This window comes from Dreissena polymorpha, chromosome 11, assembly GCF_020536995.1.
Source record: "Dreissena polymorpha isolate Duluth1 chromosome 11, UMN_Dpol_1.0, whole genome shotgun sequence".
Lineage (NCBI taxonomy): Eukaryota > Metazoa > Mollusca > Bivalvia > Myida > Dreissenidae > Dreissena > Dreissena polymorpha.
The window spans coordinates 64778901-64806803 of record NC_068365.1 but is presented as its reverse complement, the minus strand read 5'-3'; the positions used below and the strand labels follow the sequence as shown (position 1 = coordinate 64806803).

Below are 27903 nucleotides of genomic sequence, written 5' to 3'. Positions count from 1 at the left end.
TTCTTAATTGTATTTATTCACACCATGGCAAAAGTGTTTTAACAATAAATAATAAAGAAACGTACGCTAGTTATGTGTTGAAAGATATTTCATTGAAAATAATATTCGATTCATTTATTTAATTGGCAAGGGAGAATACTCTTGATAGAAACAACAAGTCTGGATTTGTTTATTTTCTTTTTGGTGAATTTCTTTGTACAATGAGTGTAACTGTACAATAATGTCAAAACTTCGAGTTCAGCAATACATGGAAAAATACAGACTAACGGCTCTATTTGAGGTAAAGTAATGACAGCCTAGCTGCACTTCGGTTTAAAGCAGGTTTTACAACATGCATGTTTGTCGGATATTGGTGTATTTTCGGATACTCTCGGCTGTGAATTCATGATGATTGGGTGGTAGCAAAGTGCTGTTCTACGTTATTCATAAAAAGTAGAAATTATGCTCCAACTCTCATTAGATTTGATGTTTTATTCCTATGTTTTTAATTGGAAACAGTAAATGTTCAAAATTAGCTTTTAATTGCCAATTAGCTTCTTATTTATTTTAGTTAAAATAAATCTTGCCACATTTTAAATTTGTTTATATTGCTTGTGGCTCAGAGAATTTATAATTTAGCGCTTCCTCTTTCAATTTGCTGTCAGCAAGATGTAGATACCTGGATTTTAACATGCATAAGATGGTCTTCATATGAAATTTGATCGTAAATAAAGTAAATTGGAACTGGATTCGTTAAAAGACATTAAAAGCAACGTGATAACACAACTCCTGATCTCCTGTTCGGCTAATAACGTTAATATTTAATTAACCTCGCTATATGTCACTTAGTGTTTTGTCTACACATATACACCATGCAGGGGTCGACAAATTGTTTTTCAGCAACTTGCCCTTCAGGGCGAGTAGCTAAGAATTTTCACTTGCCCTGCTGAAATATTATCTTGCCCTGCAATTTATTGAAAAAATGCAAGAAATCAGTAACAAATATGTTTTATTCAAATTGTGATTTTCTATTGGTTATAATATAGAACTGTTAACTCATGAACTTCAATAAAGTTAATTAACTGTTTTAACACACTTTTAATTTGTTTGTTTTTCAGTTTGTCCTCATGGTCACAATCATTATGATAACACTAGGAGCATTGGAGAGTCTGAAAGGCTTTATGTTAAACTTAAACAAGCCTCTGTGTGTACAAATGGCAGTTTCCTCTTTATCATTTTCGTCCATTAAAACTTGGCAATAGCCAATCTTTAAATCTAAAGATGTGAAGAATTTAAACAAAATTTTAAGCAGTATTAAAAGACCGTATATCGTACTGTATAGGATACATTCACGGAACATACCGGTATCGGCGCGTAACAGGAACAGGACTTATTTTAACGCAATGTACAATAATCAACATACCTTTAATTTTTAATCGCCGATTAAGCGTTGTTTTGTTTGGTTAAGATGTGTTAAAACTTAAAATTGTAATCTTTTTGGCCAGACATATGCCACTCGCCCTGCAGGACAAGCGCTGCCGGAATATTCACTCGTCCGGAGCAGATTTCTACTCGTAATTACTAGCAGGCGAGTGGATTTGTCGAGCCCTGCCATGTTAATTTTATAACGCGTCATCTGGTTGGTTGTTCTCATAGCCAGCATTGTGGTGGCCAATGATATGGCATTTTACAACCGAGCATTCGGTCGACAAAAAATGGCAGCAAAACACAGACATGTAGCCAGAAAATCAAGGTAATTGAATATTAAAGTTATTTGCCAATCAGGAGATAGGTAAGTTTTGTAATCAGATTGCTTTTAATGTCTATTAACAAATCCTGTTGCATTAGTTCGGCAACTGCATGGAAACATGTGTGTTCTCGATGAAAACAGCAATCTATAGGCATATATAAAAATGAAAAATGTGAACCTTCTGGTTTACACTTTTGCTTATACAAAACTTGCATGCTCATGCTGATTTCAATCTCTGCCAAAGTAGCTAGATTTACTTCTAATGTCCTTTTTCAGGACTTAATGACAAAGGTGGTGCATGAGCAACCAGAGGACCCGGTCATCTACCTCATCAAATGTCTGTACAAGAAAGCAGCTCTTCCCATTCCAAAGGTAAGTGTAACAATTTTAACACAGTTAAAAAAAGTATTGTGCTACCTAACTGCCATGGGACTCAGATACTACTAAAATGTCCAACAAACAAGTATACAACAATGTACGCTTAAAGGCACCCAGCCATACTCCTGGGGTACTTTCAGTAATACCCGACAGACAATAACCAATCAAGCCTTACTGGGCATCCATTAAGGGATTTAATTAACGTAACTCTGGTTAATTTCAATTCTCCACCCTTTCTCTGAATCAAGAAAAAGCATGTGCTTTTGGTACTGGTAACAATTGTTGCCAGTTAGTCCACTGATTCCCTTAATCGTGAAATGTGAAAATGGTGAAATGCTGTTAAAAATGGTAACAAAAAATAATTTATTCTTTGAAGGATTTGAGATCAGCTGGAGAGAAGAAAAGTGTATCCCCAGAGCGTGCACATAGACGACCTCGTAGTCCTGAGAAAGCTGTGTCCCAGTCATGGGCAGTGGGCAGTGGGCCTGGTGAGCAACTGACCTTTATACTGCTTTTTATGACCCCCCAAAGTTACGTCATTAGGCACTGCACATGTTCGTTCATCCTTATGTAAGTTCCCAAGCTTGTACAAACAACTCCTCTTTAACTACAGATTGTGCTCTTTCATGGATGAATAACGTTTCAGAAATGCGAAGAAAGGAATTTTGATTCCAAATTTTTGTTTGTTAAGTAGTTTTGGTCCTAAGGTTTTTGTATCTCTACAGATATAACCTAAGTCAGAAAAAAGTATACGTACTGACCTACATGTAACAGTATTGCTTATTTTGCAAAACAGTGAGAATACAAGTAGAAGCTTGGATTATTATATTGTTATCAAGAATGTAAATAAAGAAAAAAATATAATGAAGGCTTAAATGGGTGATAGACATTACAATATTTATGTTTATTATATTAGAAATAATGATCAGTAATTGTTTTTGTTCAAATTTGGGGCTGTTATTCCATTACTTATGGACAAAATGATATGTTTTTTTCCCAAATGGAACCTAAAAGTTCCCAATGGAGGCCCCCCCCCCACACACAAAAAGTAAATAAATCTCAACATTTAATTTATTAGTCTTTACATTTCCTTTACTTCCAGCTCTTAAATAAAACCATAGTCAATATAATACTGAAAACACTTTTTCTGAATTTTGAAGTATTATTTTGCCAAATTAAAATAACATCACTAATTTCCCTATTATATATATATCAAAACGCCAAGATTTTTTCTAATCCAAAGCGACCTGGCAGGCTGGCTCTATTCCCAATGGTGAAAAAACAATGATTATCATCTCACATTTCAGATCTGGTGGACCGTTCGTATGACAAACCGTGGCTCACTCATGCCAAGAAGATCAAAGGTCAGCGGGAAGAAGAGAAAAGTGATGCCAAATCAAAGCCAGGTAAGTTGAGGAATGGGCATGAACCTGCAAGAAATGTGAGTCTAGTGTTACACACTACAAATGTATATTATACATGCACAATCAAAGCATGGTAAGTTGAGGAGTGTGCACAAACTGGTTTTAAAGTCTTTTGGGGCCACTGTCGCGCCTATGGGCACGTGTAAGAGTTACCCATAAGAATTTGGCTTGCCAGATATTTATCTGAAAACAAGGCTTTGTTTTTGGTTGCCGCGCTATTAGAAAGAAAATATAATTAATTTGTAAAATAAATATTCGAATTACAGACTCTTCAAGTTTCCATGAATATTTAATAAATATGGTAGAATTTGTTTTAATTACCTCAAACGATTTGTTTTTGCCATTTTCAGATTAGCTCTTGTTAAATTCATTAGTCATACTTCCTTAGTATTAAAAACTTATGTTCCACAAATAATTATAATTTTGCAGTTTATCAATGCCGGTCAGTATCTTTTTGCTTGTAAAATGAGTAACATTGTGATCATTATTGATATGTAAGAAACAGAAACAATTTAGGAACAGTTAAAACTAAAAGGTCAATGGCACACTTATGACCTTTAACCTTCAGCACGTAAACAGAAGTCGGGATGGGTGTCGGACACAAAGGTCACAGCGACCTCGTTTGACGAGCTCTTTGAGGAGGATCGCACTGCTGGGGTCAAAGGTCAGAGGCCACCAGCCCGGGCGGAGAGTACAGACATCACAAGGGCGTGGGCGAAACATGTGGACCTGGAGGTTATGCTCCACCATTCTCCCTTATAGGTCTTCTTTGAGGAGTGTCTGGCAGCTCCATGAAGTATTTGAGTCTACAATACAATATCATAATCTTTAATTTATAGCTGTTTCTGTAAGATGGTTTTAGTGAATTGTTCACTCAGCATGAATGTTTTGATCACTTCTGATAAGGGTTGCTTCACTGTGACCACAGGTTGCTTCAAGTTTATGGATATTATATGATTTTACGGAGGGGTGGAGGGGGGGGGGGGGAGTTGTTCAAATAAAGAAGGCTTTTAACTAAATATGACCTTTCTTTACTTCCAACACATTATTATTGTTTGCTCTATATTAACTACCCTAATAAATTACATGTCCTATCCATGTTTCAAGATAAAAAATCCCAAATATCTGGGAAACTAAGCCTATATCACAGACCAATATAGACGATGTGTTGATCTATTATTAATTTTACTTCATTAAATAGTATTTGGAAGTTAATTTATTATCAGTTTTCAAACACAGAGATGAAATTACCAATTCACTTAAAAACAATGCTGTTTTGTTCATTTTACTGGTACTGCTTCCATTCCAAAACATATGAGTGAAATATATTTGAGTGGCCAGTGATCCAGCTAAGATTTAACCCTTTGCATGCTGGGAAATTTATCGTCTGCTTAAATGTCGTCTGCTGAATTTCTACAATTAGCATTTCTTCGATTTTTTTTCAAAAAATACTATCAGAATAGCAAACAGTTTGGATCCAGATGAGACGCCACGTTCTGGATCCAAACTGTTTGCAAAGGCAAAGGCCTTCAAAATTCGGTTCCCGCACTGAAAGAGTTAAAAAGGGCAGGGGGGTATATTTTGTCAAAAGGGCACTTTTGATTGTGCGGTCGTATCCGGAATGCTCCCTGTTGGATATTGGATTTTTATATAATTAATAATAGTTAGAATACATTATTTCCATTATTATTAAACCATGTAAATAAAATGTCTACAATGAGGAATAAATAAATATCAATATAATACAAGATTAATAATGTGAAACCATTTATTATCGTCAGCACTTAAATTCGTCATTTTTTTTATTTAGAAAATTTGTTTTTGGTTTATAAAAAATGCGTCAGTCAATATCCGATTTGTTTGTAATACTGTGGTGCTGTGTGAAAACAGGGCTTTATGCATATGCCGCCCCAGACTATACTGCGCAATCTAAGCAGGCTTTTCATTTAGAAACTTTCTTTAAACAAATATTTCCATTAAAATTGAAAGTGTCGTCCATGATTAGCCTGAAGAACAAGACTCTAATACTTCAAGATGAATACTCTTTCAGGACAGCAAAGATGCCGAGTATCGTAGTCATGGTTACAAGGGACCACGGTGCAGCAGAGATGACGAAGACCCACTTTCAGGGGAAATAATGCTGGCAAAAGACGTGCCGAGGGAAGAATCAACAACTAGGTAGAAATGTGTGCTTGTTATTGTCGTAATTAATTCATACTTACCACAGAGGTGGTTTAATGCATGTGAGTAAATTGTCATCCCAGATAAGCCTTACCAGTGCGCACAGGCTAATCATGGGCAACACTTTCTGTCGTAACTGGATATTCAATGAGAAGAGACTATCTTTTAACAAAAATACCATACAAGCGGAAAGTGTTGTCCCCATTTAGCCAGTGAAGACTGCCCAGTCTGGGATGGCACTTAACACACTGGCATCAAGTCCTGTTTTCTTACTGCAGGGCCAATGTTTCTCTAGGCTTGATTGCGTGGAAATCCTAAGGTTTATTAAAAAACTCTGGTCCATTTCCTGTGGATAACCAGTACTTGTAACTCTTAATTGTTTAGCAGACTATACAACAAATTTTTATGCCCCAGGTAGGGTGGCATATAGCAGTTGAATTGTTCGTCAGTCAGTTTGTCAGTATGTGTGTATGTCAGTCTGTCCGTCCGTCCGGAAAAAAAACTTTAAAGTTGGCCATAACTTTTGCATTATTGAAGAAAGAAACTTGATATTTGGCATGCGTGTGTACCTCATGGAGCTGAACATTTTGAGTGGTCAAAGGTGAAGGTCAAGGTCATCCTTCAAGGTCTAATGTCAAATATATGGCGTCTGTCCGTCCGAAAACTGTAATACAGGCCATAACGTTTTCAATATTGAAGATAGCAACTTGATGTTTGGCATGCATGTGTATCTCATGAAGCTGCACATTTTGAGTGGTGGAAGTTCAAGGTCAAGGTCATCCTTCAAGGTCAAAGGTTATTTTTTATTTTTATTTTTTCAAAGCGGCGCAATAGGGCGCATTGTGTTTCTGACGAACACATCTCTTGTTCATATATTTAGTTTAATAATGAGTTTATTACATTTTCAGTTAGTATCTAACTTGTGAAACAAAACATAGCTAAAACATCCTGAAAAACGAAAGTTATTATTACAGCACTGGAAAGTCACGAGGGGCAAAGAGGGTCGCTGAAAAACACAGACAAGATTTGGAGAAAATACTTCAGGTGTGTGTTTGAATATTGAAGGTATATGTGGGCATATTAGTAGTTACACTGTTAGTAACAGATGGTGTATGGGATATAGTTACTATCTGTGTAACGATTATATCTCAACCGGCTATTTGATTACTCAGGGTGTATGGAAATTACTCAGGGTGTATGGAAAATACACCATGGGCACGTGACCGCTCTAAGCCAATCTGGTTAGGTCATTTTTGTCGAAGTGACATATTGAAGATGATTAATTGCTCAGAGCCACTTTGACGGAGAAAAGAAACCTATATGAGCAAATGATTCTTTGGTTTGTTTATTTCCATTTGTTGCTAGAACATTCAGATCTATATATGAAGAGTATTCGAACTGACTATACACCCTATAACATATATAAACAAGAGCCAGATATTAATTTTTTAGTGCCAATTAGTCCCCTATTGTTTCCTTTAGATTTACCTTTCACTTTCCTGTATGTCCATTCATCTGATCACCTATTTGCACAACTTGAGTTAGTGATTTCTCAAAAAGTTATGAAGATGCTGGTATAAAACTTGGTATGATTAAAAAAAAAAACAATTGAGGATTATGCATGACCTTTTATATTTTAGCAGAGATAAAAGGTTAGGTACTTTGAACAAAAAAAAGAACTTATTATTTTTATAACTCAAAAAGTAATCAAAGATCAATCATTAGACTTTAGTGTTGTCTCAGGCTAATCAGAGATAACAATGGTAAGCACATGTACTTATTAAAGTGACCTTTTTCACAGGTTTTGGCATACATTTATGTTTGTCATCAAATGCTTTATATTGTTAGATCTAAACAATGCTTCTAAAAAACGCCAGTAAAAAACAAAAATAAAATTAAAGAAAGAAAAAAAAGTAACCCTCAACTGGGCTCGAACCACTGACCCCTGGAGTAAAAGTCTATTGCCTACACCACTCGTCCTAACAATGAGTGATGTATTTTATACTTTAAATAAGCTAACCTCGTAGTGTCACAAAAAACAACTATAACAAAAAAATTCTCCAAATTATTCAAGCGTTTCGCGTTGCTACATTGATAATTTTCAGGTTTTTAAATGGTCAAAAGATTCTGATAATGGATATTTTAGAGCATGACAAATGTTCAGTATTACTGTTTCCTCACAAATATCATAACTACAACGAAATTTGCAAATCTGAAACAATTTTTTTTGTAAGCCCCCAGATAGAAAGAACGGGGGTATTTTATTTTTGGCCTGTCTGTCTGTCTGTCATTCCTTGTGTGTGTCCCAATAAGGTTAAAGTTTTGCGATAACTTGCAATATTGAAGATAGCAACTTGATTTTTGGCATGCATGTGTATCTCATTGAGCTGCATATTTTGAGTGGTGAAAGGTTAAGGTCAAGGTCATCCTTGAAGGTCAAATGTCTAAAAAAATAAGTCCAAGGGAAGTAATAAGCTTTAAAAGGGAGATAATTTCTTAACCTGCCAAATGATATATTGAAATTTTATTTCAAAGCGGGGCAATAGGGTGCATTGTGTTTCTGACAAACACCTCTCCTGTTTATTTTGGTCAATTTACCAAAGCGTGAAAAGGACCTTTAAAGACGGTTTGCCAAAGCAAGGTTTATTTCTATTGACAGGATTCTGACGCCAAGTCAGTGGATTCAGGCTTTGATGGGGAGAGGGGAGATGACGTACAGGACGATGCCATCGAGTTACTGGGTAGGCACACGTAATATTTGTCCTCATGTTCATATTGAATTTTATGAGATTTGTTTGTGAATTAGGATGCATTACTTGAGAACAGCAGGAAGGGGAACTGAACTCTTGATGCCTAGGTGAGAAGAGCATGTCCCAACCACTTTGTTAACCAGACACCCTAAATTATCTTGCACATAATTCTTGTTTTTGATTACCTAAGGCAGGTCACATTTGGACCTTGTATTGTTCAATATAAGTTCACTAGTGACTCATACCCAGTTACTTTTGTTATCCTTTGAAAGAAAATAATAAAATGATGTTTTGGAATAGACAAGATGACGTGTTCTTTTAGTTGACTGACACTATCCCTTTGCATGCTGGGAAATTTGTCGTCTGTTAAAATGTAATCTGCTTAATTTCTAAAATTAGCCTTTTCTTCGATTTAAAAAAAAATAATATTATCAGAATAGCAAACAGTTTGGATCCTGATGAGAGGCCACGTTCTGTGGGATCTCATCTTGATCCAAACTGTTTGCAAAGGTCTTCAAAATTCGGTTCCCGCACTGAAAGGGCTATATCACGCCTTAGGCAGTCCGTAGCAAGCTTATACATTACTGGTTAGATATCAAGTTACTTCATTTAAAAGGCAATTGGTTTTCAAATATAAGCGTAATTTTTGTGTTGCCTGAAATGTAAATGGGCCGTGCTTTGTGAAAAGGGGGCTTTCAATGCATGTGCATATAGTGTCGTCCCAGATTAGCCTGTGCAGTCTGCACAGGCTAATCAGGGACAACACTTTCCGCTGAAACTGTATTTTTGATTAGAAGAGACTTACTTTAAACAGAAAATATCATTAAAGGGGAAAGTATCGTCCCTGAGTAGCTTTAGCAGACTGCACAGGCTAATCTGGGACGACAGTTTATGCGCATGCATTGAACCCCCTTTTCACAGAGCAAGGCTCATAAATATTTTAAGTCTGTTGGAACATGGTCAATGTCACTGTTGCTATGTTGGAACATGGTCAATGTCACTGTTGCTATGTTGGAACATGGTCAATGTCCCTGTTGCTATGTTGGAACATGGTCAATGTCACTGTTGCTATGTTGGAACATGGTCAATGTCACTGTTGCTATGTTGGAGCATGGTCAATGTCACTGTTGCTAAACAAAGACAAAAGACAAAATCTGTGAAAAGGTCCCTTTAATTGCTAATTTTAATAGAAAATGCTATAAATTCGGCACTAATGAGGTCATTAAAAATGGAGTAAATTTGGGAAGCTTCGGACAGTAAAATCTAAAAGCACTTTTATAGTATCAATAGGTTTCTCTCATGATGCTCTTTTAACATAAAATTATCTCTTATTCTACTTTGAAATACTTAATTGTTTTCAGTACACATAAAAATGTTAAAGATATTAATCCACAAACAAATTGTCAAGAAGTCTCCAGGTGTCTTGGGTTTTCACAGATTCACCCTACCTTTATTTGTGTAACAGAAGATCCAACAGATTCACCCTACCTTTATTTGTGTAACAGAAGGTTTACACAGATTCACCCTACCTTTATTTGTGTAACAGAAGGTTTACACAGATTCACCCTACCTTTATTTGTGTAACAGAAGGTTTACACAGATTCACCCTACCTTTATTTGTGTAACAGAAGGTTTACACAGATTCACCCTACCTTTATTTGTGTAACAGAAGGTTTACACAGATTCACCCTACCTTTATTTGTGTAACAGAAGATCCAACAGATTCACCCTACCTTTATTTGTGTAACAGAAGATCCAACAGATTCACCCTACCTTTATTTGTGTAACAGAAGATCCAGAGGACCTGATTCGTGAAGGGGTCACCAACATTCCAGCAGCTGGGTACAGATTGAGCAAGGTGGGACCATAAACTAAAATACAGCCGCATTCTTAGAAAACTGGGCCTTTTGCATGTGTTTAACCCTTTCAGTGCTGGAACCGAATTTTGAAGGAATTTGCAAACAGTTTGGATCCAGATGAGACGCCACAGAACGTGGCGTCTCATCAGGATCCAAACTGTTTGCTATTCTGATAGTATTCTTTGGAAAAAATCAAAGAAAATGCTTACTTTAGAAATTCAGCAGACAACATTTTAGCAGACGACAAATTTCCCAGCATGCAAAGGGTTAAAGTGTCGTTCCAGATTAGCCTTTGCAGTCTGCACAGGCTAATCTGGGATAACACTTTACGCACATGCATTGCAGGTAAGCCCCAGAGTGAAACTCAAAGTACTCCCTCAACAGTGTTTTTTTTAACCATTTTGGGAATGGGAAGGGGCCCCTTTGAATTGGTAAATATCGCGTTGTTTTGACTAAATGTGGGAAATTAATGTTGTTGATTTTATGCTCACAAATACTTTGAAATTATAATACAAGTGATTTCAATATGATTTTTTTCTAAGGATCATCTTATAGAGCTTGAAAAAGAGATACTAATACATGCTTAGACTTATTAATTATTTTTTTTTAAATCTTCAATTGAGAATTGTAGGTCCCATTTGGGAAAAGTACATACTTTTTTCAATATGGAATGGGTCCTCTTACTGGACCCAAATTTGAACGTAAAAAACACGACTTCAGTATTAAAAAATGAGTTATTGGTTGTCATTGGCCCATGCAGCCACACAGTCTGGTTGGCTATATCTGTCATTGGCCCATGCAGCCACACAGTCTGGTTGGCTATATCTGTCATTGGCCCATGCAGCCACACAGTCTAGTTGGCTATATCTGTCATTGGCCCATGCAGCCACACAGTCTAGTTGGCTATATCTGTCATTGGCCCATGCAGCCACACAGTCTGGTTGGCTATATCTGTCATTGGCCCATGCAGGCACACAGTCTAGTTGGCTATATCTGTCATTGGCCCATGCAGCCACACAGTCTGGTTGGCTATATCTGTCATTGGCCCATGCAGCCACACAGTCTGGTTGGCTATATCTGTCATTGGCCCATGCAGCCACACAGTCTGGTTGGCTATATCTGTCATTGGCCCATGCAGCCACACAGTCTAGTTGGCTATATCTGTCATTGGCCCATGCAGCCACACAGACTAGTTGGCTATTTCACAGTTTTGTTGTCATTGGCCCATGCAGCCACACAGACTAGTTGGCTATTTCACAGTTTTGTTGTCATTGGCCCATGCAGCCACACAGTCTAGTTGGCTATATCTGTCATTGGCCCATGCAGCCACACAGTCTGGTTGGCTATATCTGTCATTGGCCCATGCAGCCACACAGTCTAGTTGGCTATATCTGTCATTGGCCCATGCAGCCACACAGTCTGGTTGGCTATATCTGTCATTGGCCCATGCAGCCACACAGTCTAGTTGGCTATATCTGTCATTGGCCCATGCAGCCACACAGTCTGGTTGGCTATATCTGTCATTGGCCCATGCAGCCACACAGTCTGGTTGGCTATATCTGTCATTGGCCCATGCAGCCACACAGTCTGGTTGGCTATATCTGTCATTGGCCCATGCAGCCACACAGTCTGGTTGGCTATATCTGTCATTGGCCCATGCAGCCACACAGTCTAGTTGGCTATATCTGTCATTGGCCCATGCAGCCACACAGACTAGTTGGCTATATCTGTCATTGGCCCATGCAGCCACACAGTCTAGTTGGCTATATCTGTCATTGGCCCATGCAGCCACACAGTCTGGTTGGCTATATCTGTCATTGGCCCATGCAGGCACACAGTCTAGTTGGCTATATCTGTCATTGGCCCATGCAGCCACACAGTCTGGTTGGCTATATCTGTCATTGGCCCATGCAGCCACACAGTCTAGTTGGCTATATCTGTAATTGGCCCATGCAGCCACACAGTCTGGTTGGCTATATCTGTCATTGGCCCATGCAGCCACACAGTCTAGTTGGCTATATCTGTCATTGGCCCATGCAGGCACACAGTCTAGTTGGCTATATCTGTCATTGGCCCATGCAGCCACACAGTCTGGTTGGCTATATCTGTCATTGGCCCATGCAGCCACACAGTCTGGTTGGCTATATCTGTCATTGGCCCATGCAGCCACACAGTCTAGTTGGCTATATCTGTAATTGGCCCATGCAGCCACACAGTCTGGTTGGCTATATCTGTCATTGGCCCATGCAGCCACACAGTCTAGTTGGCTATATCTGTCATTGGCCCATGCAGGCACACAGTCTAGTTGGCTATATCTGTCATTGGCCCATGCAGCCACACAGTCTGGTTGGCTATATCTGTCATTGGCCCATGCAGCCACACAGTCTAGTTGGCTATATCTGTCATTGGCCCATGCAGCCACACAGACTAGTTGGCTATTTCACAGTTTTGTTGTCATTGGCCCATGCAGCCACACAGACTAGTTGGCTATTTCACAGTTTTGTAGTCATTGGCCCATGCAGCCACACAGACTAGTTGGCTATTTCACAGTTTTGTTGTCATTGGCCCATGCAGCCACACAGACTAGTTGGCTATTTCACAGTTTTGTTGTCATTGGCCCATGCAGCCACACAGTCTAGTTGGCTATTTCACAGTTTTGTTGTCATTGGCCCATGCAGCCACACAGACAAGTTGGCTATTTCACAGTTTATTTGGAGCCAATTCATGATTATAATTGAGGAATGTTTGGCTTTTTACAAAAATGTCAACCACTTTGAAAACATCAAATCACATTTCATTATAAGATAGACACACACAAAGTTAAAACTTCAGACAATACATTGCAATTTGTAACCAAATTCATTGAACAATGCTTTTAAGTCTGAAAGATGTGATTAGGCGATTTATGTGATATTATGAACAGTTCCAACCTCCTTGACTGTATGCCTTGACTTTTCATTGTTTTTCATGTCCATTTTATTTACTGTGCAAAATTTGTGAAATTTGATATGTTTAAGTTTCAGTATTGCTGACAATTTTCACACAGTATTAAATATGGCTATAATAAAAAAAAAACTGCCTTTTTTGGAATGTTTTGCCTGTGAACTTTGGTGAAAGATGCAAGATTAAAATTTAATTGGTTCACTTAAGGGGTTTGTTGAAACCAACTGTATATTTACACCTTATCAGGGCTACATACCACTACCATTTGCTGTCAGAATTTTAATATTGACCTATGGAACATTACAAACATGTTCAATACACTTCAAATAAAATATCAATATATACTTTCAAACTGTATATCTATATGATAATGGGAAACACTGCCCCACAGTTATAAAAATGTTTGTTTTTGATTGGTTAAGTTTCTGTGCCGCACTTGTCATACAATTTCACATGTTATCATAAAATAAAACAGTTTGATGTCATTCCATTAGTGTGGCGTGTTAACAAACATAACAAGCAAATGATTATTGACACAAAATGTGTGTATATTTCAGTAATTTTACATGCTAAAACACACTGATTTTAATTACACGTTTAACACATCTGTAGGTGTCATTTTTTAGTATAAAATGGTTGTCTTATCCAAAAATGAATATATTAAGATGTTGATAGATTGTTACGCCCTCGGTAGGGTGGCATATAGCAGTTTAACTGTCCATCTGTCAGTCAGTGCATCCGCCCGAAAACTTTGACATTGGCCATAACTTTTGCAATATTGAAGATAGCAACTTGATATTTGGCATGCATGTGTATCTCGTGAAGCTGCACATTTTGAGTGCCAAAAGGTCAATGTCAAGGTCATCATTCAAGGTCAAAAGTAAAAAAATACAATCCAAGGGAAGTAATAAGCTTTAAAAGGGAGATACTTTCTAAACCTGTCAAATGATATATTGAAATTTTATGTCAAAGCTGCGCAATAGGGGGCTTTGTGTTTCTGATAAACACATCTCTTGTTTTTTTTCATTTCAGATTCTCAGACAACGGAAGGAGGAAACCCCTGTTAAACTAAACATCAAGTAATTATATGTGAATTTTACATTTAAAATAAATAGGTATCTGTTAAATAAAGATGATTTTATTTAGTGAAACTTGAATGATAATTTTATTTAGTGAAACTAGATTGTGTTTTCATGCAGAGGAAATAAACTTAACATCATTTTACAATAAACTTGTATACTATTCAATCCCATTGTTTATCCGCTAATATTGTTAAATTATAAAAAAAAAAAAATTAACAATTTATAAAAATACAACATTTAATGATGCTTCAAAAATCCACAATATGATATCACTATGTTGTCCATGCTTTAGGGACTTTCATACCTGGTTATATAATTTTCTTAATGCATGTAATTTAACCACTGTGTTTTGTAAATTGATGTAATGGAATTATTTTTAAATATGTCTTGTTCTGAGAAAACAGGGCTTAATTCATGTGCGTAAAGTGTCATCCCAGATTAGCCTGTGCAGTGCGCACAGGCTAATCAGGGACGACACTTTCCGTCTAAGCTTGATTTTCAGTAAGGAGGGACTTCCTTGAAACTAAAAATACCATTAAAGCGAAAAATGTTGTCCCTGATTAGCCTGTGTGGACTGCACAGGCTAATCTGGGACGACTCTTTTCGCACATGCATTAAGCCCAGTTTTCTCAGAACAAGACACATTAAATATGCTCAATACTTAAAATACGAGCCTTGTTCTGGGAAAACTGTGCTAAATGCATGTGCTTAAAGTGTCCTCTCAGATTAGCCTGTGAAGTCTGCACAGGCTAATGAGGGACGACACTTTTAACCTTAGCTGGATTTTTCGGTTAGATGATACTTCCTTTAAACTATTATATCCATAATAGCCAAAAGTGTTTTCAGTGATAAGCCTGTGCACACTGTACAGGCTAATCTGGGACTTCACTTAACGCACATGCATTAAGCCCTGTTTTTCCAGATCAAGGTTCACATATCTAAAATTTGAAAAGATTAATTTAAATCTACAGCTAAGTAAAAACCTGATTATAATAATTCAAAGTTATTTATCGATCTACAAAAAAACAAAAACTACACAATATATGGTGAAAAACATGACTTCAACATGTTCAAGCTAATTATTGTTTGACGATCAATTTTTTAATTGCCTCATTTCAGTATTGGTGAAAGTAGTAAGTGGTTGTATTCAATGACCTTGTATGTGTTATCTAGTTGAAGCACATTTGTTATATTGCAAAAATAAACCAGTAGAATCATTTCTAAAACCTTTGCATCTAAACAAAGTGGTGATTGACCTTTAAATAGTCTAACAAGTTTTCAATCAAACAATTTGGCAAAAAATGATCAAATGATAAAATATGTTTTTTAGTTAAAAATAAGTTTGTTTATTTTGTTTTAAGTTATAAGTTTAACCATTTTATTTTAATATTTTATGATTTTGAGAGGTAACACTTTGTAATTTTCAAAAGAAAAAAAAATCATACAATATTTTGGAACTTTTTTCTTTATGTTTTCATGTCAAATTTGTCACATGATTGAAACATAACTTTTTAAATTTTGCATTTGTGTTATTCATTAGGAAAAGCTTCAGATTGTGTTTATCGTGCAATATTTTAATGTTCAAACTGCTTTTAATATTGTTATTGCTAATCTGCATTTTGTTCCACATGAATGAATGTTCTTTAAGTGTCATCCCAGATAAGCCTGTGAAGTCTGCTGCCTATGCTAATCTGGGACAACACGAGCCGCCTTAATTAGATTTTCACTATGAAGAAATATCCTTTGAACAAAAAGTACCATTAAAGCCAAAAAAGTTGTCCCAATTAGCCTGTGCAGGCTTAACAGGCTAATCTGGAACAACACCTTAACGCAAATGCATGAAGCTGAGTTTTTGTAGAAAGCAGTTCATTTCACCATATTAGTGGCAATGTCAGTTTGAGTCTGTCCCACTTCTTATTTCTAGTAACAAGTCATTTTCTGAGCACTTTTTTAACCCCAACACTGTCACTTCATACGTGTGCGTAAAGTGTCATCCCAGATTAACCTGTGCAGTCTGTGCACTTTCCACTTTTATGCCATTTTTCGTTTGAAGGAAGTTTCTTCTAAATGGTAATAAATTGTAGACGAAAAATGTCAAATGAATATGGTACCAGATATTATTTGTACTAACAAGTCGATTTCTGAGCTTACATTTTCTGGCACCGTTCTTTTATCACCCCAACACTGTCACTGTCGTGTTTTCAGACTTTACTCCAGTAGTGATCGTCTTAGTAGCACCATTGGTAAGTCTTGGCAAGTAGTGGATGGCTCTGTCAATGATATCAAAAAGTGAAACAGATCTGAGATTTGAAGCCTGTTCTGGGAAACTGGGCTAAATGCATGTGTAAAGTGTCATCCCAGATTAGCCTGTGCAGTCCGCAGAGGCAAATGAGGGACAACACCTTCTGCCATCTGGATGGGATTTGTTTAGAAGAGACAACAATTAAATGCAACATTTCAAAATAGCGGAAAAAAGTGTCATCCCTTATTAGCCTTTGTGGACTGCACAGGCTAATCTGAGATTGCACTTCACACACATGTATTTAACCCAGTTTGTTCACGATGAGGCTCATTATATGTCAGCTTTTTGGTTTTTTTTTAATATGCAGCTCTGATTGATTAATCAATAAAATATGTTTTTAAAAGTGATTTTGTTGGTTCTTATGTTAACCAACTTGGTACTCTTTAAATTTGGAACTTAGGAATCATGATTAAACAAGACTATTGCCAAGCAATATAGTCCCCTACTGGCTCCACCATTGTCAGAAATTCCACCATTGTCAGAATTTTGTTGTTGCCATAGCAACCAGAATTTTTGACGTAGGAAAAAAATGAAATGACGTGCATAATGTTCATATTGCCATCTATCCATGTTTCAAGTTTCATGAAAAAATATTAAGAACTTTTAAAGTTATTGCAGGATCCAGAAAAGTATGACTGACTGACTGACTGACTGACCTGACTGACTGACTGACTGACTGACTGACTGACTGACTGACTGACTGACTGACTGACTGACTGACTGACTGACTGACTGACTGACTGACTGACTGACTGACTGACTGACTGACTGACTGACTGACTGACTGACTGACTGACTGACTGACTGACTGACTGACTGACTGACTGACTGACTGACTGACTGACTGACTGACTGACTGACCTGACTGACTGACTGACTGACTGACTGACTGACTGACTGACTGACTGACTGACTGACTGACTGACTGACTGACTGACTGACTGACTGACTGACTGACTGACAACCATAAGTCCCGTCCGGTGAATCTGGTAGGGGACAAAAAGCATAAACATTCATTTATCAATGTATCAATTATCTATTATGAAAATCTGTTTATATGGTTCAAACTGATGAAACAAAATATGCCTTGATTTTATTTATAATTCGCCCAATTGGTTCAAAGAGGCACCATGTGTTATTAAATTTCAATGGAACATGGTACCTTTTACATCAATAAAGCAAATTGCACTGCAAATTGGAGGCGTGTTGTTTTGCTTTGTATGATTCTTACAATATCATGAAAATAGTCATACATACACTTTTGATATGTTGATGCTTCATTGTGATTTTCTTAAATTTGGAAGGATCTTGTGCGTGTTTGGAACGGGTACATGGGTCACTGGGAACTGGGACTTTTAGGGGACATGTCTGAATAAAAAATAGATTGCTGAAAAAGAAAACTTGTTTTTAAAGTTTTTTAATTAATTTCTTATACAACAAATATGTCATCAAATGTGAACATGTTTAATTTTCAGTATTTCAAGATTGAATGTGATAGTCAATTTTCAAATTAGTCTTTTATACAACTTAAACATTTTTTTAAATAGACAATTCAATAAATATAGTGATTCTATATAATAGGTATGGATTAACAAAACATGCTTATAATGTTCTTACTTCATAACCAACAAAAATATTAATGTTGTATGCAATGCCAGTCAAATATTTAATCACTCATCAATGAGTTTACTAAATAATAAAAAAAGACAACATCTATGAAACAATTGCTTACATATTTAAGCTTTACTTAGTTACTAATTTGGTTCAGTAGAATTACTATATTGAAGCAAGTTAACGATTCTTATACTTCAGGGAATGGAAAATTTGAGGAAGAGTTAGAAGATTTTGAAAGACCTCCAACAGGTATTCTTCTTTCCTATAAGATCATCCATTGCTACAGTTTCCTTCACTCCCATATTTATAAAATTAAGACAAATTTTTTATAAAACTTGAGTTATTTATCTTTATTTAGAAAATGATAGATGTTTTTTTTATTTCTTGCGAAAAGTTTCATGAGACTAACTTTCTTGAAATAAGGAATCATGAAACTTACTTTCTTGAGATAAGGCATCATGAGACTTACTTTCTTGAGATAACGAATCATTTGACTTACTTTCTTGAGATAAGGAATCATGAGACTTACTTTATTGAGGTAAGAAATGATGTGACTTACTTTCTTTAGATGAGGATTTATTAGACTTATTTACTTTAGCTAAGTGATCATGAGACATTGACTTCATTGACAATCATGTGGTCTATTTTATGGAGTTATTATGCCCCCGGTAATGTGGCATATAGCAGTCTGTCAGTCCGTCAGTCTGTCAGTCTGTGCGTCCGTCTGGAAACTTTAACATTGGCCATAACTTTTGCAATATTGAAGATAGTAACTTGATATTTGGCATGCATGTGTATCTCATGAAGCTGCACATTTTGAGTGGTGAATGGTCAAGGTCATCCTTCAAGGTCTAAATTCAAAAAATACAATCCAATGGAAGTAATAAGCTTTAAAAGGAAGATAATTTCTAAACCTGTCAAATGATATATTGAAATTTTATTTCAAAGCGGCGCAATAGGGGGCATTGTGTTTCTGACAAACACATCTCTTGTTTTATTTACTGTATTGAGATAAGAAATATTGAGATCAACATAGACTTACTTTATAAGTTAAATTTTGAGATTTATTATTTGAATGGCCTAGTTTATTAGGTTATACGCAACTATTTAAAAAAAATTGTATCAAAGTTTTTTGTTATTTCTAGGCATGTCATATCAGTCGAGAGGGTTCTCACAGTTCTCTCCAGATGTCTCTGATGAGGAATTTGAAAGTGTGTCACAGGTTGTAGGACCAGTAAGTGTCACAGGTTGTAGGACCAGTAAGTGCATCCTTACACTTAAGCATTCACAGTACACACTCCCTTCATTATTCTTGTATTCAATGTATGAGTCTTGCCCTGCGAAAATGGTGCTTAATGCATGTGTGAGTGTCATCACAGATAAGCCTGTGTAGTCGGCAGAGACTCATCAGGGAAGACACTTCGTGCTTTTATTGTTTTTTTGTGCAAGGAGGTCTGTTCTAAGCAAAGATCCATTTCAGGCAAATAGTTTCATCCCTGATGAACCTGTGCAGACTTATTTGGAACTATATTTTTTCTTACATGAATTAAGCCCATTTTTGCCATAGTGAGACTCATATAGATATGTGTCTTGTTCTGAGAAAACTGGGCTTAATTCATGTGCGAAAGTGTCGTCCCAGATTAGCCTGTGCAGTCTGCACAGGCTAATCAGGGACGACACTTTCCGCTTTAATGGTATATTTAGTTTCAAGGAAGTCCCTCTTTACCGAAAATCAAGTTTAGGCAAAAAGTGTCGTCCCTGATTAGCCTGTGCAGACTGCACAGGCTAATATTGGACGAAAATTTACACACATGCATTATGCCCAGTTTTGTCAGAACAAGACACAATTTATGATAACTCTAACACTAATATATTGGTATTCCATTGTCAAAATGTGAAATTATCTATAATATCTAGGTATCAAAATGTGAAATTATCTATAATATCTAGGTATCAAAATGTGAAATTATCTATAATATCTAGGTATCAAAATGTGAAATTATCTATAATATCTAGGTATCAAAATGTGAAATTATCTATAATATCTAGGTATCAAAATGTGAAATTATCTATAATATCTAGGTATTTGTTTCCTTTTTAAATGGTCAGAAAAAAATTGAATAACAATCAATTTGAAAATATAATGAGGGATGTGAGTATTTTATAAAGTTTGTGTACAGATGACGTTTATCAACCAAGGCTTGACAAAAAATGTGTGTAATACCGTAAAAGATTTACATACATTTTATACAATAGGTTTATCAATGTCTTAATATCCAAGAAATCTTTACTTATAAATCAATGAAACAACATGAAAACCATTATGTCATACCAGTATTTTACAAAACATAGCCTTGTTTTCAGTTCAGCTGATTGGTGTTGTTAACTCCATTTTGTTAGATTTCACATTGAAATACCTTGCATTCAAAAATAAGCGATTGCTAACATGTTTGCTCAGAATATGGATTGGGTAGTATAAAGATCCAGTTCATACAATTTGTTGCTATCCCATGGTTCAGTTGTAAGATGTTGCTATCCCATGGTTCAGTTGTAGGATGTTGCTATCCCATGGTTCAGTTGTAGGATGTTGCTATCCCATGGTTCAGTTGTAGGATGTTGCTATTCAATGGTTCAGTTGTAAGAATGGATTGACATTAGCCTTGTTCTGGGATAACTGGGCTTAATGCATGTATGTAAAGTGTCATCAGATAAACATGTGCTAAGAAACTTTTGTTCAACAAAAAAATCAATTAAAGCTGAAGGGGTTTTCCCTGATAAGCCAGTACTTATTGCATAGGCTTATCTGGTATATTGGCACTTCATTTAGACCAGTTTTCTCATGAAGCTTACCGGTTAATCCTTTTACTAATGTCCTGTAGAGGGCACAGGCTAATCTGGGATGAAACTTCATGCACATACATTAAGCCCAGTTTTCTCTGAAGGAAGCTCAACTCCTTTTACTTTGTCCTGTAGAGAGCACCGGTGTGGAGCCAGCCAGATTCAGACACGGAGACTCACAGACAGGAGCCACCTGCGAGGTCATCTGGCAGGTAGGGTCAGTCTGGGTAATGTCAGACAGATATGGACCAGTATTTACAAACAAATTCTTAGTCGTAAGTCAAAGAAAAAAGATTATTCTTTCAATTGGACTATTGGAGAACTGCTTGAACGTTGACTTTGCTATATATTTATTGATAAAGAAATAATATGCACAAATATAAACCATCAAAAGACGACGTGTCAGGTATAATGTCAAAATTGAAAAAAGTGAACAAAAGGACGTCTGAGCCTATTAGCAGATGTTTGTGTATAATATAAATTGGGTATATTTACAACATTAATTTTGTTCTTTTGTCTTTATTGAGATCATCAAATCTCATGATAGAAGACATCAAAATGCTCTTTTTAACATGTGTATGATAATTTGGATATTAAACGCCCGTAATCAAGTAAAAGGGGGTATACTGGACTCACCACAGCTGTCTGTCTGTCCGACTATGTGATGGTTTGTCTGTACAAACAAATAGATACTTCATTGTTCCAAAAAGTCGAAATCTCGGGTAGGCAAATAATTGTGTTTTAGGACTTAAATGTTAGTAATGAAGTAGTAACATTAGTTTCCATTTGTCAGGACTGTTAAAGAGACACAAACTTGTCCAAAGCAGTATTATTTGTGGTTATTGTGACAAACTAGTGGTTTTTGCCAGGGTAAAGGTGGCAAATACTTATGTGTCTCAAATTGTCACAATTTTTGGAAGCAAACCTATCTCTTATTGGACTTATATGGCATGAGGCTTAGTGATGAAGTACTCATTGTGACATGCTAATTATCTTGTCAGGGTCAAGATGGCAGCCACTGCCCCAGTTAGGTTTGACAACCCGCCCATGCCTCAACCTGCGACTGACAACATGTTCATGGACTCTGGCAAGACATGGGCCCCCGGTGGGGGTAAAACCCCTCCCGAGCTTGTCAGTGCAGTAAGTTTACTTTAAGCGTATTTAATTATGGTCAATTTGCATTAAAAGCCAAATACTTAAATATTAAAACGCTATTGAGTATGTTTCCTGGGATAACAAGTGCTTTCTGTATTTAGGGGAGATCCAAAGAATGCTCCCACAGTGGAGATCGAACCCTTGAACTCCGGGTTGCCTCTAATGTAACCATGCACATTCTTATCTGACTTTTTATCAACGGATTAAATTAATAATTCAAATACATCATTTTCATGATGTGTACATGACTGAAGCACACCATTTTCACGTTTTACTTATTCCTGATATACGAAGCCTGTGCCCACCAAGGGCATGTCTGCGATGCAAGTGGCGCCGTGGCATTGTGGATATGGTGTCTACCTAGCGATCAGGAGGTCATGGGGTTGATCCCCACTACACCATGGCGACCTTAACTTTGTATTGTTGCAGTCTGTGGAAGAACCCCCACCCCCACACGTAGGCGACTCTCTGATGTCTGTACAGTCGAGAGATGGTGTGAAATACGGTTGGAATATTCCTGAAGGAACAGAAGTGTCTGCACTCACTGATTGGTCAGATGGTAAGACATTTTAAACATACTTTTCTCCACAAAGATAATAACAAGCTTTGGCTTAAACACAGCTTTTTTCCCATTCCAAAAAGGAGTTTAACAGTGTTCAATTACTGACTCTTGATCAGTCGCAAACTCTGTGCAATATGTGGATAATGCTGCCAGTGTAATGTTCTGATATATTTCAAAATATGTCCATATTTGGACAGCTTATGAAATATTACGCGGAATGTGTCGTACCTTCACAACAATTTGTTTTTCTTAACGCACACACAACTCAAAAATGACCCGTGGTTCATTTGGCTAACTTAAATCATCAGAAAAAGTAAACTTCTGAAAAATGACATTGTTTTCAGTAGATTAAGATCATTAACCAATATAATTGCAATCAAATACATTCCAAAACCTGCTTCTTTTAACAATAACGTTTCTTTGTAGGCTCTGCCACAGCCAGGAGTCAGCAGGGACCAAAAGGTGAGTAAAGGTCACTGTGGCGTAGGAGATATGGTGCTCACATAGTGTAGTGTTTTTTATGCCCCCGAAGGAGGGCATATAGTGATCGCACTGTCCATCCATCTGTCTGTCCGTCTGTCCATCACACTTTTTGCTTAGGTTTCCAAAAATGCTCATTACTTCTATGTCGCTTCAGATGTAACCTTCATATTTGATATGCATGTGTATATGGACAAGGCCTTTCCGTACACACAACAATTTTGACCCCTGTGACCTTGACCTTGAACTTAGGGTCCGCGTTTAGGTTTCGAAATCTGCGGTTAGATTGCAAAAAATGCTCATAACTTCTATCAACGCGTTTATAGGGGGCATATGTCATCCTATGGTGACAGCTCTTGTTTCTCACCATTTTGGGAATGGGACCAGGTCTGTTTGGATTGGGAAAAATGGCAGCGTTTTGACTCAAGTTCATTTCAAAATAATAAAAATGTATGTTATGAAACTTCAATTACAACCAGTTGACTCATTAAAACCACGTGTTAAAAAACTATATGTTAAAGGAATTTATTTGAATTGTCACTCAACTGGTCTGTGTTTTAGTGTCCCAGGCATTTCATTATCTAGTTGAATTGTTAAGAATGTACATATTTTGTTTTTGTGTTATATATAAGTTAAAAGTTCCCATACCATGTGATGTCCCAATTAGCCCCATTTATAAAATAAAGTAACTCATAAAGTTCACAGTAACATTGTGGATATGGTGTAAGTTTTCTACCCCAAAACAGATGTGTGACTCAATGATGTAATCATGCTAAACGGAATAAAACAATTCATAAACAACAACTCTTTGTGTCCTGAAATTGTTGTTAGTATCATGATCATACATTTATCTTTTTATGTCCCCCACCAGTATAGTGGGGGACATATTGTGTTTGCCCTGTCTGTTGGTTTGTTTGTTTGTTTGTGTGTTTGTGTGTTTGCGTCAAACTTTAACATTTGCCATAACTTTTGCAATATTGCAGATAGCAACTTGATATTTGGCATGCATGTGTATCTCATGGAGCTGCACATTTTGAGTGGTGAAAGGTCAAGGTCATCCTTCAAGGTCAAAGGTCAAATATATTGCTTCAAAGCGGCGCAGAAGGGGACATAGTGTTTCTCACAAACACATTTTATGTTTTTGTTGCTTCACTCATATACTATATTGTGTTTCAGCGTATTGAACAAGGTTCGGGAACAAGACCCAATGATGTCCCATGAAACACAGATCTACGCAAGGCAGTCGTAGACAAATCCGTCCATCACTCATTTTCTCGAGTGAAAAAATGCAAATACTGTATATTGAGAATATATAGAGACGTGCTAATCTATAGAAAATTTGTGTTGTCATCATTTTCATGGCATTTAATATCTGAAATGCTTATTAATTGAAAATATTAGAAACCAAAAACCATTGTTACATGCATATATGATTTTTAGCTCGGCTGTTTTCGGAGAAAACCTGAGGTATTGTAATAGCCGTCCGCCGTCCGCGACGTGCTAAAACCTTGACATTTGTCTCTAAAATCAAAGTGCTTCTACCTACAACTTTGAAACTTCATATGTAGGTGTTAGCATTTGTCAATGTGTAATTGAACACGTTGTCCATTACATTGATAAAATCAGTAACAATTTAGCTTGATGATTATCAATTTGGCGATCTTTGAAGAGGTTCCTTTAAGATATTATAATAGTTAATCCAGATGCAGTGAGCTATATGCACAGGTGGTTGTATATTTATGAATTTATTAATTAAAACTGAGTTCTGGCAATATCTGGGCTTAGTTCGAATCGGGGTACGTTGGTGGAAAACAAGAGCAATATTTCTAGTCTCAGAAAATCTTTGTTACTGTATCGAACTTATACTACTACTTAATCTTAATGAAACTTATTCTGAATGTTTGTTCTTGACATTTATGGATGACTTTTAATCTTGGTCATGTGCGACCAAAAACTTTATAACCACTAGAATTCACATGTACAAGTCAACCTTGATGAAACTTGGTCTGTATATATCTTGGCAATATCTAAGCAGAATTTAACTCTGGTTCACCTGCGTCAAAAATACGCAGATGTCATCTTGTCAAATCTTAGAAAAATCTTTTTAGATGCCACCTTAACGACCCAATCTTGATAAAACATTTCTAAAATTATAATCTTGACAATATCAAGAACAATTTGAATATTGATCATATGCATCTTCAAACCAGGCTCCACCCGCAAATCATAGACCCATCGTGTTACCTTTCAAGAAGCAACTGAATCAATGGAATGTATATCTTGACAATACCTAGGCCTGGTTTTAGTATGTGTCATGTGCATCACAACGTAAAATTTAGGAAAACTTCGTTAGCAGAAAAAGTGTTACTTATCTAGTGGCCTCTGTTATGGCTAAATCTTGATACAAGTTGGTGCAAGCGTTTTATCTCGAAAATACCGATGCCAAGTTACAATCTGGGTTATGTCCGTTTAGAAACTATGTGTGTTGGTTGGCATAATAACTGTGCTAAATTTGATAAGCGGCCGAACTGTTAGAAATTGTCTGAATTATGGCCCTAATATGATAGCAAATGGCAGAATTAACATTCTCTAACTCAAATAGTTTAAATGAGTTTAACACATGTATGAGGCACAAGAAGCTCCAAGCTGATTGGCAGACACATTTTTATACAAATTTTAAATAAACATTGCCGACCAGTGTTTCCATAACGTACATCGTGTCACATGCAGAGCTCGAATTTTACTTTAAAACGCAATTGCTTAGTTTACATGTGACTTCATTTCCTACTTATTCTGTCAGTTATTGTACAGCGTTTACATAATTATTCTTACATAGATATTTTTCTCAAACCTACTATTTTAAAAATCTTGTTAAAACGACTAGAATATTGTCGCATAGTATTGCCCCTAAATAGTTCAATATTATTGGACACAAACCAATGAGACAAAAAGACTTACACTGAACATTTTATTAAACCAATGATACTATCGTTTTAGGAGCATAAATGGTGTAAACGCCATTTATTGTTGATAAAAAACATTATTCATTACAAATATACACTTCTGACTAGAACTTCAAATTGTGTCAAGTGTATGTAAATTAAACCTGACGTTAACCCTTTCAGTGCGGAAACCCAATTTTAAAGGCCTTTGCAAACAGTTTGGATCCAGATGAGACGCCACAAAACGTGGCTTCTCATCAGGATCCAAACTGTTTGCTATTCTGATAGTATTCTTTGAAAAAAAAATCGAAGAAAATGCTAATTTTAGAAATTCAGCAGACGACATTTTTGCAGACGACAAATTTCCCAGCATGCAAAGGGTTAACAAACTGCAAGCTAGAAGGATATTGTTAAGTACAATACAAGGAAACTATTGAGGACAGTGTTGTTATATGACCTAAATTATTTATCTTTCACCGTATATGGCACGGTGTAGAAGCATTGCTCTTGTGCCCTATATCTACTGGCCTGAAATAAATAATTATTGTTTGAGTGTGTGTTATTGTTGTTTTAATTATTGTCTATTGTTTATCTTCGCTTCTAAATTACCACGTACACTATTCGGTATACATTTCAATGACATATACCTGACTCTCAAAATCATAGAAACATCTTTTAAACAAAGTATATATATATATATATACACGTCACATAACACAAGCTGTTTGAAGGCGTAGGGATTTTGTTTCAGCGTTGTCCGTCTGTTCGTCCGTCCGTCGCAAGTATGTTTCCGGAGCTGTTTCTCGGTTACTATTTCATGGAATTTCATTTAACTTAAAATAAATGCGTATTATCATACTGCGGATTGTTTCGAGATCGGTAACTCCAAGTTATGCCCCATTAATTGAATGAAATTCATGAATTGTGTATGCCCGGAGCTGTTTCTCATTTTTTACTGCATCGATTTTCATGAAACTCAGCAATAAATGTGTATGATCAGTGTGCAGTGGTGCACGCTTACATTCAGTCGTAATCAACTTGGTAGCTCTTGAGTTATGCCCTCTAAATTGATTGAAATTGAGGAATTGTGTGTGTCTGTAGCTGTAACTCAGCAACAGTTCCATCGAATTTATGAAACTTATAAATGAGTCATGTTCTGACAAAACTGGGCTTCATGCATGTGCGTAAAGTGTCGTCCCAGATTAGCCTGTGCAGTCCGCACAGGCTAATCAGGGACGACACTTTCCGCTTTTATGGTATTTTTAGTTTCAAGGAAGTCCCTCCTTACCGAAAATCAAGTTTAGGCGGAAAGTGTCGTCCCTGATTAGCCTGTGCAGTCCGCACAGGCTAATCTGGGACGACACTTTACGCACATGCATTAAGCCCAATTTTCTCAGAACAAGACACAAATGTCTGATATCATATTGTGCTAGTACATGTTAAAGTTGTGTTGGGAGCGAATCGGTTTCACAAGAGTTATTGACAAAACCTGTTTCTCAGTAACTTTTATAATTATTTTTATGAATCTTAAAATAAATGTGTGTCTTCATTCTGAGGTGAAGCACGCAGTAAATTCTGTCGGGATCGACAAGGTAACTCCAGAGTTATACACTCTTGGTTGATTAAAATAGAGGTATTTTTTCTGTCCGGAACAGTTTCTCAAT

At 36.6% G+C, this 27903-nt stretch overlaps 2 protein-coding genes across 4 annotated transcripts in view; one reads left to right on the top strand and one right to left on the bottom strand.

Annotated features, from left to right (window-relative positions):
* Window positions 1-27903, bottom strand: part of LOC127849905 (thioredoxin domain-containing protein-like) — a 322209-nt gene that overhangs the window by 11685 nt on the left and 282621 nt on the right. The window lies entirely within an intron of this gene.
* LOC127851084 (uncharacterized protein C8orf34-like) lies at window positions 135-26791 on the top strand. 3 transcript variants are annotated; one of them, XM_052384571.1, is made up of 18 exons: window positions 135-280; window positions 2006-2101; window positions 2484-2595; window positions 3415-3513; window positions 4100-4266; window positions 5582-5709; window positions 6687-6756; window positions 8372-8453; window positions 10253-10320; window positions 14297-14343; window positions 16552-16589; window positions 18461-18511; window positions 19408-19496; window positions 21236-21312; window positions 22102-22240; window positions 22685-22814; window positions 23244-23279; window positions 24474-26791. In XM_052384571.1, the coding sequence occupies exons 1-18, from the start codon at window positions 221-223 to the stop codon at window positions 24479-24481; spliced, it is 1497 nt and encodes a 498-aa protein (XP_052240531.1). In that variant the 5' UTR covers window positions 135-220; the 3' UTR covers window positions 24482-26791. The 3 variants fall into 3 exon arrangements, 2 of the variants coding, with proteins under 2 accessions (XP_052240531.1, XP_052240533.1); XM_052384573.1 differs by lacking the exon at window positions 16552-16589 and adding an exon at window positions 15466-15479; XR_008035654.1 differs by lacking the exons at window positions 23244-23279; window positions 24474-26791 and having other exon boundaries at window positions 19408-19521.

Coding starts and splice junctions, on each gene's coding strand:
- LOC127851084 (XM_052384571.1), top strand. CDS start 221: ATGTCAAAACTTCGAGTTCAGCAATACATGGAAAAATACAGACTAACG. Junction 5,710..6,686: donor AGGGAAGAATCAACAACTAG/GTAGAAATGTGT, acceptor TTATTATTACAG/CACTGGAAAGTCACGAGGGG. Junction 8,454..10,252: donor CGATGCCATCGAGTTACTGG/GTAGGCACACGT, acceptor TTTGTGTAACAG/AAGATCCAGAGGACCTGATT.